Source organism: Acromyrmex echinatior, chromosome 12 (genome assembly GCF_024713525.1).
Source record: "Acromyrmex echinatior isolate Ae372 chromosome 12, ASM2471352v2, whole genome shotgun sequence".
NCBI lineage: Eukaryota > Metazoa > Arthropoda > Insecta > Hymenoptera > Formicidae > Acromyrmex > Acromyrmex echinatior.
This window is the reverse complement of record NC_141863.1, coordinates 10,404,330-10,421,990: the sequence shown is the minus strand read 5'-3', so window position 1 is coordinate 10,421,990 and position 17,661 is coordinate 10,404,330. Positions and strand designations below refer to the sequence as shown.

Sequence of the window (17,661 nt, the reverse complement as noted above, 5' to 3'; positions counted from 1 at the left end):
TACGATCTTACGAGATTTAACATTTAATTTATTAATTTCGTTATTGATATTTATTTATTTATTTTTTACATTATTATTTATTAGGTCGGACGCTATTGGAGCAAAGAGGAGCGTAAACGGCAACTGGAACGCGAGCGCAAGCAACGTCAACAGGAACTGATACTGCAGCAGGAACAGCAGCAGATACAACAGACTAAAGATCTGGTGATATGGGAACATACAGAGGACAAAGTGTCCAAAAAACCATTGAACATCGTCGAGCTAAGTTACAAGAAGATGGTGCGTAAAAAAACACTGGATGATTTTACCACCGTCCAAGAAATGTTGGTTCACGGAAATAGAGTGGGCACAGGTGGATCTAACATGGGCGGGAAATTAATGGGTCTACTGTCGGTTACCACGGTGTAAGTAGACCCGCGTATATCCTTCATAAAAACTAATCAGATATTGAAATTCCGGAAATGAATACAAGGATGTTTTACGGACACAAATATGTGAATGACTTTCATACGCCGAAGAAAATTTGAAATCTTTGAATAGCGTAATACTCATCTCGAATTATCTTTTATACCAACCTCTCGCCTGCAAAAATGTGCCTCACACACGTCGCGAAGGCAATGTTATAAAGTTGCAATAAAGGACGCAACACAGATTTTTGCATAACATTTTATAACGCATAAGGTGTAAGGCATAAAAAATTAAGTAATGAGAATATGAAATAAAAGACTCTGATTAACTTTCTTGTGCCTCATATGTTACGCAAGAGTTGAAGCAAAAACCTTTGCATAAAACTTAATGCATAAAGCATAAAGCAAGAAAAAATCAACAAATCAGAGTCTTTTATTTCATGAAAAGGAAGGAATTTTGATTGGTTTATTTTCTTATGCATTATACGTTGTGCAAGATTGTGCTCCCGTCCAAAGTGTGTACACCTTATAGAGGTTCTACAATCAGTCAATAGTCAGTAATTGGAAGTCTCAACCTTAATCGTGAAGTTAGCTATTAGCCAACTTCAATTAAGACTTTCGATTACTGACTTATTCTAAAACTCCAGTTAAAGTGGATAGCACAGACTCTTGCATAACGTATAAGAAAATCAATTAGAGTTCTTTATTTCATAAAAAGAAAGAAAATAAAGGACACTTATTAATTGATTTTCTTGTGCATTACGTTTTGTGTAAAAGTCTATGCTCGGCTTAATCCTTTCGAGAGTTAATGAAAAATTTCAAAAAAGCATTTATCAAAATTGTCCACATGAGATTGCTTGTTTGATTTATATACATATTGTAGATATAAGGAAAAAATAAACTAGTATGAATATCATTACTTGCTTTTTATCAATAAAAAGTTATCTGCCTTTAATACAGATTCTATTCTTGTTGAAGTAGATATAGTACTTAAATAAATATTCACCAAATATATTACTATATCTGTACTTTGAAAAATGTAAAGCTTATTACAAAATAGAAAGTCAAAGATAAATAATATATTATATAATATATAATATAATATATTATATTAGATTGATAATGTATTATATTGTCAAAGATAATGTTCCTATAATAAGAGTTAGGACAACGTTGTCGCAACTTTTGATTGATTGTCGAAATCCGTCATACGTAGTAGCCAACCGCGAGTTTTAAATGAATTGCAATAGCCAAAACAACCGCGACTTACAAGTAAATTATAGAAAATCACATATTCGATCCTTTACGTTTTCTTTATTATCTAGTGCTGGCAGTAGATAATGTAACATTTGCAGAGATCTGATAAAAAATGTTATTTCTAACCACATCATGCTCATTTAATCAAACTCAGCTACATGTTAGGAATTTTTATTTTAGCATATGTGAGAACACAATCAATAGTAGAAATTAAAATGTTTATAATGGTCGAAGCTGGATCTTTATTGCTTAAATAATTCAATCTTGAATTACTATACGTATATATACCATATATGTATACTTGCATATATGATATATATAGTACACCATGTTGTCTTTTGAACTGCGCCCCGAATTGTTTTTCCAGATTATAAACGTAATTAAACTACTTTAGTAATAGCGAATTAAATTGACAAGCAATTTTAATAATTTGATACTACAATCAGATATCATGTTATAAAAATAATACGTTGAATGAAAAGTTAATATGTTGAAAAACTGTTAATAAAAATTTATTGCGAAAAATATTTCCTCGGCTGGGAATCGAACCCGGATCTCTCTGTATTCCGTACAAACTAAGCGTTTAGATCGAGGCTTTAATAATATTCTTCACATAATCGATACATGTTAATCGATACAAGAAAATATCTTTCTTTTAGATAACGTAATATAAACAATATTAAGAATCTTTATTTTAGACCACATATGTGACAACACAATCAATATTAGAACTCCTGGCCGAGGTAATATTTTTCGCAATTTTTTTTATTGCGATTGCAGTTTTTCAACATATTAATATCTTTATAATATTGTTATGCCCGTGTCTTGCTGACACTCGTGTTGTAAAGAAGTGAGTGCGTTGCCGAGCGATTCACCCTTTGATTGTCTAACAACAAAATCTTCAAATTCGAATGTAAGCCGTCGTCATGTCCGGACGTATCTTTACATCTGCTCTAGCATTTTATCGTACTGTGCTCTGTGTTTCTTCTCTAATAAACGTTTCTTGTTCCTTTTTTTACACGTGTATTCCATTTCGGCGATTCGGGAGTGCGTGTACCTCTTGAATCGACGCACAGGCAGGAATCGGCCACAACAATATTGCATCGCTTAAAAGAAAGACGTTGTTTCCTTATACCGATTATTGCGAAGAATATTACGAAGGCCTCGGTGTCTAAATGCTTAGGACGCTTGTACGGAATATAGAGAGGGGTTCGACTCCCAGCCGAGGTAATATTTTTCGCAATAAATTTTTATTAACAGTTTTTCAACATATTAACATCTTTAAATATGATGCCTGATTGTAACATCAAATTATTAAAATTGCTTGTTAATTTAATTCGCGATTATTAGAGTAGTTTAATTGCGTTTATAGTCTAGAAAAATAATTCGACGCGTGTATAATTCGAAAGACTACAATATAGATGTTATGAATATATTTAATCAATTTTTTATCCCAAATGTGTGATTGCACGCATTTGGAACAAAAAATTGATTAAATATATTCGTAACATTTGACTTTGACCCCGTTCTTTACTTTATTCAATTTATTCATACACGATCGTTCTTCTTATAATGACTACAATATAATATACAATGCAAGTATACATATACGAATATATAGTAATTCAAGATTTAATTATTTAAAACAACGAAGATCCAGCTTCGACCGTTATAGGTATTTTCATTTCTAGTATTGATTGTGTTCTCTCAGCTACATTTGACATACAGCATTTGACATATCATATTTTCTGTATATTATACATATCTACAATTTCTCTAATAGTTGTCAACTTGCAAATGACAAACAAAATCAGTGTTATAACGTAAATTTGACTATTAACGGTTTTTTATCTTAATTATTATTATAGGAACACTAGTCAAAGAAGTATGGACGAAAAGTATTACCTTTTTTGAACATTTCGTCAATTTTCCATTGTCTCTTCGTAATTATAAATGTCTGTATACGTTCCCCGTACTATCCGCAAAGCGTACATGGAATTATTGTTTACGATAAAAATTATTAAATACCGAGCAATTGAGAGCCTTCACGCGAGATAATCCTTGTAAAACATATGCATTTCAAAATCTTACATGGAAAATTATAAAATAATTAAACGCTTTGATTAACTTCAAGCCATCTTCAGCGTGTTAGAACAATCCTTTTGATAGTCTAATTCAATGAGTAGTCACAAAATGATAAATTAAAGAGTACAGCTAGTCCCTCAAATTATAAAATTTGAAAAGTACAACTATCATTCAACTGTTAGGTTAAGAACGTTGAAGAAAAAAACAAAAATGACAAAATAGTAAACAGTTATACATGTGCATAAAATCTGTATGACTTATTTGCCACATCTTACGACCGCATAAGTTCAATATGTAAAACAATCAATAATCGATAAGAATAGATGGGTGAAAATATAAAAAATAACTATATGTAACAAAGCCCAGTGTGACAGTGACAGTTGAGGCATACATGTTGTAAGTAAAAAACGAATCAAATAATAAACAATATCTAAAATATAAGTATATAAGTGTCACCAAAATTAAATATGTAGATTGTCAAACTTATGTAATAATATGGTCATGAATTACTGAAATTTATTAAGAATGTTAACATAAATATGGTGTACAAATTCTGTGTTAAATTTTGAACTTTTGAAAATTTAAACTTTTCTATTATTTTTTTATTAAGCATCTCTGTAAATTAAGCTCCGACCCAAATACTTTTCATTGTCAAGAATTTTGATGTTCTCCAAATAAAATTCATGGTTAAATTATATTGTATGTTTCAAAATAACAGATTATTTGATCTTTTATTGATATCATTATACTCTAGTTTTTAATTTTGTCCCAATTTGCTCTACGTAAGACGTTACAACCCTTGCAAAAAATTTTATGGACATTTTTCTTTAAATGGTGAGAGAAACGTCTTTCTGTATTTTTATAATTCCGTTAAGTCTGTTCAAGCTAAAGAACGATAATTTGAGGTCTTTATGTTCTTAAATTTTTTATTAGATTTTTCATTTAGATGCCAGAAAAATATGAAATAGTAAACCATAAATTTTTTCCTTTTTGAGTTTTTTCATTTTTAGATGTATAAGTATCTGCCAATTTAAAGGGATCCTAAAGGCGTTTGTATTATCGACTAATTATATAATTTTCGTATAACAATTACTTTCTTATCTTTTATAGATTCGAAAATCCTTTTCCAAGATTAAAGTATATGCACTAATATGTGTCTGTGAGGTGGAATTTGGGCCAAGAACGTCAAAAAGTTTCAAAATTGAAACCTTCTTCACCATTTTTAATACAGAGTTGTCACATCGTGACATTTGCTCGTATAAAAGTGCAATTTGTTCTTACGAAATGGTAGTTCAGATACTAGTAATGTACACGAGGAAACAATGTCAAATTAAAACGTTATTGTTATATGAAAATTTATGTGTATGCGCGATATGCGTGAATAATATTGATGTAGTGCAGGCCTGTTCAATTTGAGCTCCGGAATCCAAAATGCGAAGCCATTGACGCAAAAAAATTTAATGTGGATAAGATTTCGGGGAATGTAAAGTATTGATACGAATAAGTGATGCTTATTAACATTGTACAGTCCCTGAAATCTTACTCACATTGAATTTTTTGCATCGATAGCTTTACATTTTGGCTCCAGAGCTCAAATTGGACAGGCCTGATGTAATGGTATGTAGTGATGTGTTAACGATACATAAATCGTATATAAGTCCCACTTATACTATAATTAATCTTTAGGATCCACTTAAGAATCTTGCGTTTTCATGAGGATCCTAATCGTAAATTGATAAAAAAATGAACTTTATGGGATAATCATTATCTAAATAGGTTCTAATTATAAAATTCAGATTTTCTTTCGTAATATTGAGAATGGAATAATAAAAACGCTTTGTCCGCCATGCTTATCAAAAGATCTCTTTTTTTGTGAAACAATAATATAAAAAGCTGAAGTATCTATTCTACTCGAAGAGTAGATTAATTTGTGAAAAACATTAAACTCTAACTTGCAATAATAATATTGATATGAATAACATTGAGGAAATTTAATCTGTCACCTTCAATCTCTAACGTAAATTGTAACTTCGAATGTAGTGAATATTTCGAGAAATTCATAAAAGTAAGTAAGTAATTCACTAAGTAATTAAGAACAGGTGTTTCCTCGTGTCTTCTCATTCATTCTTTCTTTCTCTCTTACGAGTCCTCCCTTCATAACTGCCTCTCGCATTCATCCACATCCATACCACCATACATCCCTATCAAGAGACGCGGTAGTATCTCCGACCATGTTAAAAAAAAAGTAAAAGATATAAAGACACTGCAAGTCTCTTATCCCGAGCTACCACTTTTTTAGTCCATTTTTTGGGGTTACAGAACTATAATACTAAAATAAAAAAAATTTTGAATCGCACGTAACATATCCTGAAAGGCATCGCCACGAGTAATTTGAGTTAAAAAAAAATAAAAATCGATCAAGGACATACAAGTCGTTCTGGACATACAAGCGGTCAAAAAGTGATTATTTTTATGAAAAATGAAGTAACATCTCCTTCTCCTTCTTCTTCTCTGTCCGCAGTCACATGTATCTTTCTTCTCTCTTACCTTTTACTCACACCTCACTCAATTTCAACCCACTCCACCCCTCCTTGACCCTCACCACTCACTCTACCACTCCTTTCTTTTTCGTCCTATCTCACTCTCTTTCACCCTCTCTCACCTCTTTTCGTCTTCTCTCACTCTTGCCTGCTGAAAGTGTCCGATGGTCACTCAGGGTTACCCTGACAATATATGTGACGGTTAGCGTTGTCGGAGTTCAATTCTTTATTTCATTCTTAATAATTTTTTAATGTAAGATGGGTGACTGCTAACTCTCCCGAAGGTTAGGTTTGTAGGAAATGTAGTGGGAAAAAATATCGCATGCCGCAGGTCTGTGTTAAGTAATAATTCTAGATTGAAAAAAGGAATGAAATTAAATAAAAGTTACCGAAATGTTTAAAACATTGCACTAGGGATGGGCGATGTTCAGAAAAAACATCATGTTAAAATATTCGGTCACTAAAAACATCCATGTTCGAAAATCGATTATTCGGAGAAAAAATCGATTCATCGATTTAAAATCAAAAAGTATAAAATACGAAATAAATCATATGACTGTTATTATTATGAATTATTGTATTATAGTAGATATACTAGGCGGGTTCTAAGCCATGGGGCTAGAGGGGAATGCGGGGTGCGGGGAAGTACTTGTAGGCGCGGGGAATACCTAACGCGGGGGAAAGAGGGGGAAAGGTCTAATCTCCTACACAATAGGGCTCCTACACAATAGGGCTCCTTTTTTTGTTATCAAAATTAGACCATGTTTTTCTTTAAAAATGCATTGATAATAAAGGTTTGAATTTGACCATGACATATTTTTCTTTTCTTTAAAAATGTATCGATAATAAAGGCTTGCATGTTAGAGAAAGATAGAGCGCGCGTGCTACGAGTGAAGAAAGGATGGAAGAATTAATAGAGTACGAGTTTCTTTTGTATGATACAGTTTTTCAATTTTTATGGTTTTTCCTGGCGCGTCGAGGCAAAGGATGGGAAGTAAAAGACAATACACATGAAATAAGGCGAACAAAAATGTTTTATTTACATCTTATTACATCGGTTTTCGTACTTATTAAAAACTAAAGCTAATAGTTCGCAATCGATGAAAGGCTTGCATGTTAGAGAAAGATAGAGCGCGCGTGCTACGAGTGAAGAAAGGATGGAAGAATTAATAGAGTACGAGTTTCTTTTGTATAATACAGTGAAAATATGAGTCTTTATAGTATGCCCCGCGCCGACAAGTAACGCGCTCCCGCCACATCTCCTGCATGGTTGCCCCCTAGCCCCATAGGCTTAGACCCCCAGTATATCTACTTTTATTTTATAGTATTCGATGCAAGTAAAGCGCCGCAGTCCGACATGTGGAAAGTTTTTTTCTGTGCGATTAAAAATAAATACTCTCATTGGTGATAAAGAACAAATAAGTCGATTTGTGTATAATGAGGAGGCAGGTCCGCGCGTTACACAGGTCAAGATTAATTGTCTGGGTTATCTTACTGTTTTATTGTTTGTAACTAAAACCTTAGAAGAGAATCACTCAAGTTTAACACGAAAGGGAAGCTTATCTTACATTTGTACAAAGTCGAGACCTCACGGCATTAAGTTGTATGAAACACTTCAGAGAATTATCAGTTTGAGATCGGTAGTCAGGAAAAAAGCAAGAACGCTTTCGCGATCGCCCCGCTCGTAATTGTTCTTGAATCAGCACGCTAAGGTTGAACTACTTGATCTTTCACGCGAGCGGGTCCGAGACTTAGTCCCTCGTCAAAGTCAGGGATTCGTCGTTCTTTAGCCTTTTCAAAACAATTCGGTACACGCAAACAGGCACCGGCAACGGACAATCGAAAGTTTTAGAACAATTCAATTCGTGCACGCGAGCGCCGCGCTCCGACGAATACGTCACGCGCTGTCACCAATCCCGTATGGATTTTCTGTCGCGCATGATTGTTACGTTGAACGTCGTTAGAAAAGAATCGAAAGCGCCAATCAATTTTGTACAACCAATGCCACGTAATAATTATGATTGTGGCAAAATTTTATTGGATTTCTCCCAAGAAAAAAGCCCAGGCCGAAAGCAATAAATGCTTCGATCTCGCCGTTCCTCCTTCTTAAACTCCTTAGACTTCTTAGAGTTCTTAGAGTCATAGTCTCGCTACTATATAGTCTCGCTTCGTAAAACCGCCATGCTAACCGCTTAGTGAAAACCGCTATAAGACAGATCTTTTCGAGAAGTGCCGAGAAAATCGCCGAGATTTTCCATCATCGCGATTCCAAATACAATTTGGAAAAGGTGACCGCATTCAATATTCTGTTAATCTAATATTTAATTAATTATATTTTCTGAATTTGTAACTGTGCATATTAAAGAAAATTCTTTTGTTAAATTACAAAGAAACGGAGTTCTCTTTACTGTCGTGTATCATATCAACCGTGTGCCGTTCTCTCACTCGAATCTTTCCGCGCGGTGCACATATATAAACTCTATATAAATTTTATATATTTTTTAGTACATATATATTTAATAAACTATATAAAGTATTTTATATAAAATAAGTCATTTAATACAGGAACATAAAAAACACGTGCTAAACTAGTATCTTACAACTAATCCCCATTCTTTTCATGAAAGAGAAAGAGAAGAGAGAACTTAAAAATAATAGTTTAAGTGCTAGTTAGTCTGTTCCTATCATCAGATTTTATTCGACTAGCATCAGAAAATATTCTTTCAGCTGGAACTGATGTAGCAATGGCACTTCCATATTGCCAAGCTAATACGTATAGGGATGAAACATATTTTTTAAAGATTTCCAATGTTTAATCTGTTTCGCGAAGAATTATTGGCTGCTGCAAATAGTGCCTCAATTCAATGTGTAACGTCATTATTTTTTTGTAAACAGTCAATAAAGTCAATATTTTTTGCTGCCAAGTTGTCATGATAGTCCCAAACATTTATTTGTATCTGTGTCCTTTTGTCCAATTGTACATTCAGGTTTTCTTTATTTTTAACGACATTATCTTGAATTAAATTATTTATGCAAGTTATCGCCGTAGAAGCTGCCAATGCATTTTTGAAATGAAGTTTCTTGAAACGTGGATCGAGGATTGTAGAACTAGCCAATATTGAATTTAATTCAAAATCTTTGAATCGATTTTGAATCTCTGTCGGTAGCCTTTCTTTAAATTCTTCTCCTAGTACTGTAGACACGGCGATATTTCGATTGTTGCCTCCATACAATGTACAATAGACATAATTATACCGCATGTTGAGTAAAACTCTCCACTGATATCCCAGATAACATTCTCAATAGGCTTCATAAGTAATATCAAGTCTTTCAACACTTTTCTTGCGAAAGCATGTCTGGTGCATTTGGACACTTTGAAATCACAGGGTAAACATATTCCTTTAGTTGCAAAAATCTATCGAGAATGTGGAATTCCATCGAATTGGACAATCTTGAATAAATTTCAAGGTTGTTCTCTCCGATTTGCCATCGCATATCTGGAGTCTCTTTAATTCACCAGAGGTCCACGACACTTCTCCTTGTGAGACCAACGATAGTTTTCACTTTTGCGATAATATTTTTCGTAACAGGTATAGTATGCAATACATCTGAAATTAGGTGAGACATGGTGTGAGCAAAACATCCTATTTGCTTTTGCTTATTAATCAAACTATGACCTTTTTCATATTTGACGCATTATCGCTAACAATAGCAGTAATTTTTGTTTCATCCAAGTTGAAATTTGTCCGAAAGTAAAGAATCGACAATGTACTCTGCAGTATGATGTGCATCTAAAGAAAAGACATCGACACATACGCTTTTCATCGTGAGATCCATCGATTGGTAGTGCACGGTTATCCCAAGGTAACTCTGATTACTTATATCAGTCCATATGTGTACGAGGAAGCACCTTGAGGATTTATCTTGAACGACTCTTTCAGTACATCGTATCGAGTTTTTATCATTTTTGTAATCGTTTTCCTACTTAGAAGATTGTACAGGAGAGATACTGTTTTCATTAATAGATTAAAACCATCATTTTCTTGACGACTGATAAAGGCATGTAATCTACTCCGTAATCATATATAAAGTATTAGTAATTCTATTTGCATGTTTGTACTTCTGCAAATAACAGCGAGAAATATTAATAAAATTACAAAAACATAAAATATTATTTCCGAATAAATTTCACGTAAAATTACAATAATTAGAATTACATTACAGATTATTTTAGATAATATTAACTAATTTTCTAATATTTTAAAAAATATTAAACTAACTCTTGAAAGAATTTGCTCGTTTAAAAGTTTCGTCTATATGATTTACGGTCATCATTACATCTTAAAAATAAACATATTTAAATACGTAGGCTGCTGGAAAAGTTTTTGCAATCTAATACTTCCAGTGGCGCCAACGTTCTGCTACTATTATAAAATTAGACGTTTTTAACCTATAATTCAGTTGACAATTTGTACCCAAGCCAACTAGTTTGCAGTATTTTAAAAGAAGTTATTTTGTGAGAAAATGGAAATTTCGCGTGAAAATTTTCGGGCAATAATTTTTTACGATTACAAATGTAATCTAACTCCGAAACAATGCATCGATCGACTTCATTAGCTTTTGGGGATGAAGCACCATCCAATAGGACTGTTTATAATTGATTTGCCGAATTCCAGCGTGGATGTATCTTTCTTTGTGATGAAATCTGTAAAGGTCGTCCTATCATCCACGTCTGTTGTTGCTACTAATGTTGATGCTATGCGTGAAATGATTGAGCGAGATCGGCATATGACATACCGCGACATTCAGGCATCCTTAGGCATTGAAAGCAATACATACGATTTTGCATGATCACTTGAGCAGAAATTTTGCAGTCGTTGGATCCCACACAATTTGATCGAAACTCAAAAACAGACTCGTAAATGGAGCAAAAAAATGCTCAAGAAATTCAACCAAGGTCGGTCAAATTTGGTTACAATATCGTTACTGAAGACGAAACATGGATCTATTCGTATGAGCCCGAAAGTAAACAACAATCCACTGTTTAGGTATTTCAAAATGAACCGAAACCAACAAAAGTTGTTCGTTCACGCAGTACTGCAAATGATTGCTTGACAGCAATTGTTTCTTCAGTTATACCAGACATGTGACAACCGTGGCTTTAGAGGATCGAAGGACTGTAAATACTGATTGATATACAACAATTTGTTTGTCAGAAGTCATAAATGAATTGCGTAGAACAAATCGAAATCATCGCATCATCCTTCATCATGACAACGCCAGCTGTCACACAGCACGTTGAACCATTGATTTTTTATCCAGTAAAAATGTCGAATTGATGACTTATTGTCCGTATTCACCTGATTTATCATCTAATAATTTCTTTTTATTCCCAAACATTAAAAAGAAGATGCGTGGTGAGCGATTTGAGTTGTCTGAAGCAACTGTTAAAACATTTCGTACACTGATTTCTGAGGTTACAGCCGCAGAGTGGAAAAAATGCTTCGAAAATTGGTTCGAGCGTATGCAAAAATGTATCGATCTTAAAGGCAAATACTTCGAAAAATAATAAAGCCATTTATCGAATTTTACATGTTTTTTTTATATTATTTGCAGAAACTTTTCCAGCAGCCTACGTATAAATTAATTCATGAATTATAATATTTTTGGAAATTTATATGATATCGAATAAATATTGAACCACTTTTCTTGAATATTGAATTACAACGTTAGCAGGATAATATACTTTAATAAACATTAAACAGTTTTTATTACATTTTTGTAACATTTTGCTATGCTGTGATTCGATGTTTCTGAAGATTAAATATTAGTTTAATACATTTTGAAACATCTTTAATCTGAAACTAATTATTGATTAAGAAATTATCTCAAAAATATGTCTTGAAGAGGAAATGCGATAATTGTGACACACTCTGTATATTTTACGCTTTATACAGGTACTCCTATTTTGTACATATTCTTAATTGATGAAATGGAAATAATAAGAAACTCCAATCTATTTCTTTTTTTTTTACAATATTCAAAGAATTTTTTAAATCCAAATATTTCAAAAAATTACAATATGATAATTAATTATAAAGTTTGAAAAATCTTGTCGCGCATTGGCGATGACTGTTGAAATGTTTTAACGAACACTATAATTCTTAAATTAATAATGGAAATAATTAACAATCATATAACATATAATTGATGTATGTTTCCATATGTGTAATCTATTACTCAAAAGCCAAAATCTTTTTAATGTCTCTGTAACAATTTGTGCCATAATATGTATTATATATTACAATTCCTAATATCTATAAGCAGCGATATTACAGCGCAATCTGCAATATTGCAACGTTTCTGCAATGTTATTGCAAGTTTCATATATTAATATATTATACATATTTGTATATATAAATGTTAAAAGTTTAGTAGTGCGCGCGAAGTGCGCGAATATTATATTCTAGTAATAAAAAATTAAAGATATATATATAAGAATAGATCTATTTATGATATAGATCTATTTGGTTTATTAAACCTTTAGAGCTACACGATCACTCATATTAGCACTTACAACAGAGGACGATGATGACGGAATATTCATCTCGGAAAGCTTTAAAAATAGTGTAATTAGGTTATTTTTTTGTGGACACATTTCGTTAGAATTTAAAAATTACTCACTAATTAATGTCACCAATTGAAAAATTGGCAATTGTATCTTACATGATGGAGACAAAATTAAACGACATAGACATTCAATTTTGTCTCCATCAAGATACAATTGCCAATTTTCAATTGCTCTAGCACATATTCATAGGCTGCATCATCATTGTCTGCAATGATATGATTTTTATGTACATTTAGCCAGAATAAAAAATACAAAAATTTGTGTTCATTTCAAATAAAAGAAAAAGAATAAAGATAAAACATATTTCATACTTATGTTTTATCTAGATATATTCACGTATGTGTAATTAAGTCTAATTAAATGAAAAAGGCTCTTGATCGTTGATTCGAAAATATATGGTGAATCGTCTTTCATCTTCTGTATAATAAGAACAATGGTTATGTTCCAGCAGAAAAAAAGCTTTGTAATTGCAATGTAAGATTCTTTGATATGAATTAGTTTTATATTTTATGATATATTAAAAAATCTTATAACAGACGTTGCTTTTTCTATTGAACGCAGCTAGTAAATTATTATATAAGAAAAATGAGTTTTCATTAAAGCAGTTACTTTTGCTGGTACAAATTTATTAGTATGGCCTTTATTCTGTACACATTACCGATGATTGTCTGTATCGTTGCATAGTTTTTTTTATTATCAAAAAAACTGCGCAACATCAACAACACCGACAATCATGCATAGTGTGTACAGAATAAAGGCCCTAAATTCAATTATTTTTTTCGTTTAAGTTAAAAGGTTAAGTTTGCTACGCACGACTCACAAGCACAACGATTATTGCAAATGCATTCAGAATAGAATAAATATTTAATTACATATATATTTTTAAAGTTAATTAACCTTCGCTCTCTTTGGAATCCATCACTGCGATTATTTGTATTTCGCACCAAACCTCATACAATGGCCAATGGCTGCATTCAGCAGAGAAAGCAGCTTTGTAACTGTTGTAAAATTCTTCAATATGATTGGTTCTTGCTTTTGGTTCTTTACAGATCTAAACGTATAAGGGCCATTGTTACCAAGCTCAGTTAATCTAACTAGGCCAGTTAGTCCCTCGGAATTATCCAATCGCATTTGTCATTTTGTTTAAAAACAGATGGCGATTGGTCAATTCCAATGGATTAATCGGCTTAATTAAGTTGAGCTTGGTGACAGTGGTCCTAAATCAATCATAAAGAAAGAAGAATTTTATAATTGCAAAGTTACTTTCGCTGCCGAACGCAGCCAATGCACATGTATGAACGCGTCGTAGGAACGTAGTAATGCCTAGAGAAATGACATCACTGGCAACCGATGTTGGGTAAAAATTAATCGGACATCGATTAATCGTTCAGAGAAAATCGATTGAATAAAAATATTTGCTTCAGTCAAAGAAAACATTGATGTATCAATTAATCGCCTAACATCGCCGATCCCTACACTGCACTGATGAAAAGGCTACCCAAAGTTAAGAATTTTTCAATGGTTCTTATTTTATGAATCGTTTGACTGAAGTAATTGAAAAGGAACATTTTATGCAAATATATTTGTATAAAAAATGCAGGGATAGGAAGTAAAGTAACGCCATAAATTTTATCATTTATAAAAATATTTTATCATTTATAACGACTTCATTGTAACAGTAACGATACTAATTTTGTGCTAAACTTGGAAAAGTCAATTTGAGAGATAACTCTTAACTATTACGTGTTTACTTACTGAAGAAATTATTAGTCCCAAAAAAAATCTACTTAATATGAATGATATCAATAATAGGCGCTAAATCAGAAGACGATAGTGTCTCCGGCCATGTTAAAAAAAAAAGTAAAAGACATAAAAACACTACAAGTCTCTTATCTCGAGTCATCAAAGTCGATTTTTTGAGAATACAGAACTACTAAAATATAAAAAATTTTGAATTGCACATAACATAACCTGAAAGGCAGCATCGCTACGAGTAATTTGAGTAAAAAAAAAATCGATCAAGCCGTTCTGAACATACAAGCGATCGAAGAGTGATAATTTTCATGAAAAATGAAGTAACATCTTCTTCTTCTCCATTTTTTCTGTCCAGTCACATGCACCTCTCTTCTCACTGACACCTCTCCCAACTTCGATCAACTCGAATCCCCCCCCCCTTCTCTTCCACCACCCTTCTCTTTTTCGTCCTATCTCACTCCCTTTTGTCCTCTCTCACCCTCGCCGGCTGAAAGTGTCACTCAGAGTCGTGACCTTGATATTGTGAGTCAAGGTCATTGTCAAATTAATTTTTTTGTATAACATAACGCGTCATGAGTGAGTGATACAATTTTCTGAAGATTGTTCGGTGTGATAATCTTCATAATGTGTCAAGGGAGAATTAAGATCATGGGAGATGAATTGTCCTTCGATGATTACTAAGGGTCACTACCTTGACTATATGTGTCACAATCAGCGTCATCGGAATTAAATTCCCTATTTCATTTTTAATAACTTCTTAACGTAAGAGGTAGGTGATACCTTCCAAAGATTGCAGGAAATGTAGTGGGAACACAAGTATCGTATGCCGCAGGTCTATGTTAATAAATAATAATAATAAAAGTTATTTAATAATAAGATTGAAAAAAAGAATAAAGTTAAGTAAAAGTTACCGAAATATGATGAAAACGCTATCTAAAGTTTGCATATAATTACGTAGGCTGCTAGAAAAGTTTCTGCAAACAATGTGAAAAAAAACATGTAAAATTCGACAAATGGCTTTATTGTTTTTCGAAGTATTCGTCTTTCACATCGATACATTTTTACACTCGAACCAATTTCGAAGCTTTTTTTTCACTCTGAGGCTATAACCTCAGTGAACGAAATGTTTCAACAGCTGCTTCAGGCGACTCAAATCGCTCACCACGCATCTTCTTTTTAATGTTTGGAAACAAAAAGAAGTCATCAGGCGATAAATCAGGTGAATACGGACAATGAGACAATGATCAATTCGACATTTTTACTGGATAAAAAATCAACAGTTTGACGTGCTGTGTGACAGCTGGCATTGTCATGATGAAGGATGATGCGACGATTTCGATTTGTTCTACGCAATTCATTTATGACTTCTGGCAAACAAATTGTTGTATACCAATCAGTATTTACAGTCCTCTAAAGCCACGGTTGCCACATGTCCGGTATAACTGAAAAAACAAGAAATCATTTACTTGGCAGCACTGCGTAAACGAACAACTTTTGTTGATTTCGATTCATTTTGAAATACCTAAACAATAGATTGTTGTTTACTTTCGGGCTCATACGAATAGATCCATGTTTCGTCCTCAGTAAGGATATTGTAACCAAATTTGACCGACCTTGGTTGAATTTCTTGAGCATTTCTTTGCTCCATTTACGAGTCTGTTTTTGAGTTTCGATCAAATTGTGTGGGATCCAATAACTGCAAAATTTTCGCTCAAGTCATCATGCAAAATCGTATGTATTGCTTTCAATGCCTAAGGATGCCTGAATGTCGCGGTATGTCACATGCCGGTCTCGCTCAATCATTTCACGCATAGCATCAACATTAGTAGCAACAACAGACGTGGATGATAGGACGACCTTCACGGAATTCGTCACAAAGAAAGGTACGTCCACGCTAGAATTCAGTAAATCAATTATAAACAGTCCTATCGGATGGTGCTTCATCCCCAAAAGCCAAATGAAGTCGATCGATGCATTATTTCGGAGTTAGATTACATTTGTAATCGTAAAAAATCATTGCCCGAAAATTTTCACGCGAAATTTCCATTTTCTCAATAACTTCTTTTAAAATACTATGCAAACAAAACAGTTGGCTTAGGTACAAACTGTCAACTGAATTATAGGTTAAAAACGTCTAATTTTATGGGTATGATAGTAGTAGAACGTTGGCGCCATTGGAAGTATTAGATTGCAGAAACTTTTCCAGCAGCCTACGTATAAAGAACTAAGCCAAATAAAAATAACAAATGGCGTTTCGAGCCCGATCAGGTCATTCTCAATGTTATAATTACAAAATGACAAGTATATATATATATATATATATATATATATATATATATATATATATATATATATATATATTTAAAATAGATCGATTTTAAAACTGGTCGATAAAGAGATAAAAAAATATATATACAGACTTCTAGTAGATGTGTAATAGTCATTATCGCAACCTATTGTTATACAGCTAACATTACGTCCCAGTTGCTGTAGCGCGTGTCATTATAAATATATACTTAAAATAAATAATGGGCCCTGCCGTTCTTGTGAGAACCATATTTTCTTCGTCTTTCCGATTTTAACACAACCTTTAATATTTATTTCGATTGCAACAGAATGAATTTTTAATATTGTATGAACATACTTTTTTTTTTGTTTGCGAGGAGGAGAAAAATTTTAACATAGCCCATTATCCGAAACACCTCTGAAGGAGATTCTAACCGGATGAGGGGAATATACCAGGATCCGGTCTCCTGATTGTGCATGATTCGGTGAGTCTGCATCCCTCTTATAAGGAAGGACAGCGGACATCATCGCCTACTTGCTAAAAAACTTCTCCTATTCAGCACCTCCGCATGACCACATTGGGCACACCACATTCGGAACCATTTACCCGGCGGCATTTCATCAGGGTGCATCTAAGTTGTGGAGTATACGTTCCCACCTCCGGGATACTACTTAAAGCTAGAATCCTATTCCATATAAT

At 33.1% G+C, this 17,661-nt stretch overlaps 1 protein-coding gene across 2 annotated transcripts in view; it reads left to right on the top strand.

The window, feature by feature from the left end:
• The window catches only part of Slip1 (SLo interacting protein 1), a 285,185-nt gene extending 278,086 nt beyond the window's left edge, over positions 1–7,099 (top strand). For both annotated transcript variants that reach the window (XM_087412039.1, XM_087412038.1), the window contains one exon: positions 85–7,099. In XM_087412039.1, coding sequence (XP_087268165.1) covers positions 85–408 — 324 coding nt within the window. In that variant the 3' untranslated portion in view covers positions 409–7,099. The remainder of the gene's footprint in view (positions 1–84) is intronic.
• Positions 7,100–17,661: the final 10,562 nt, after the last annotated feature.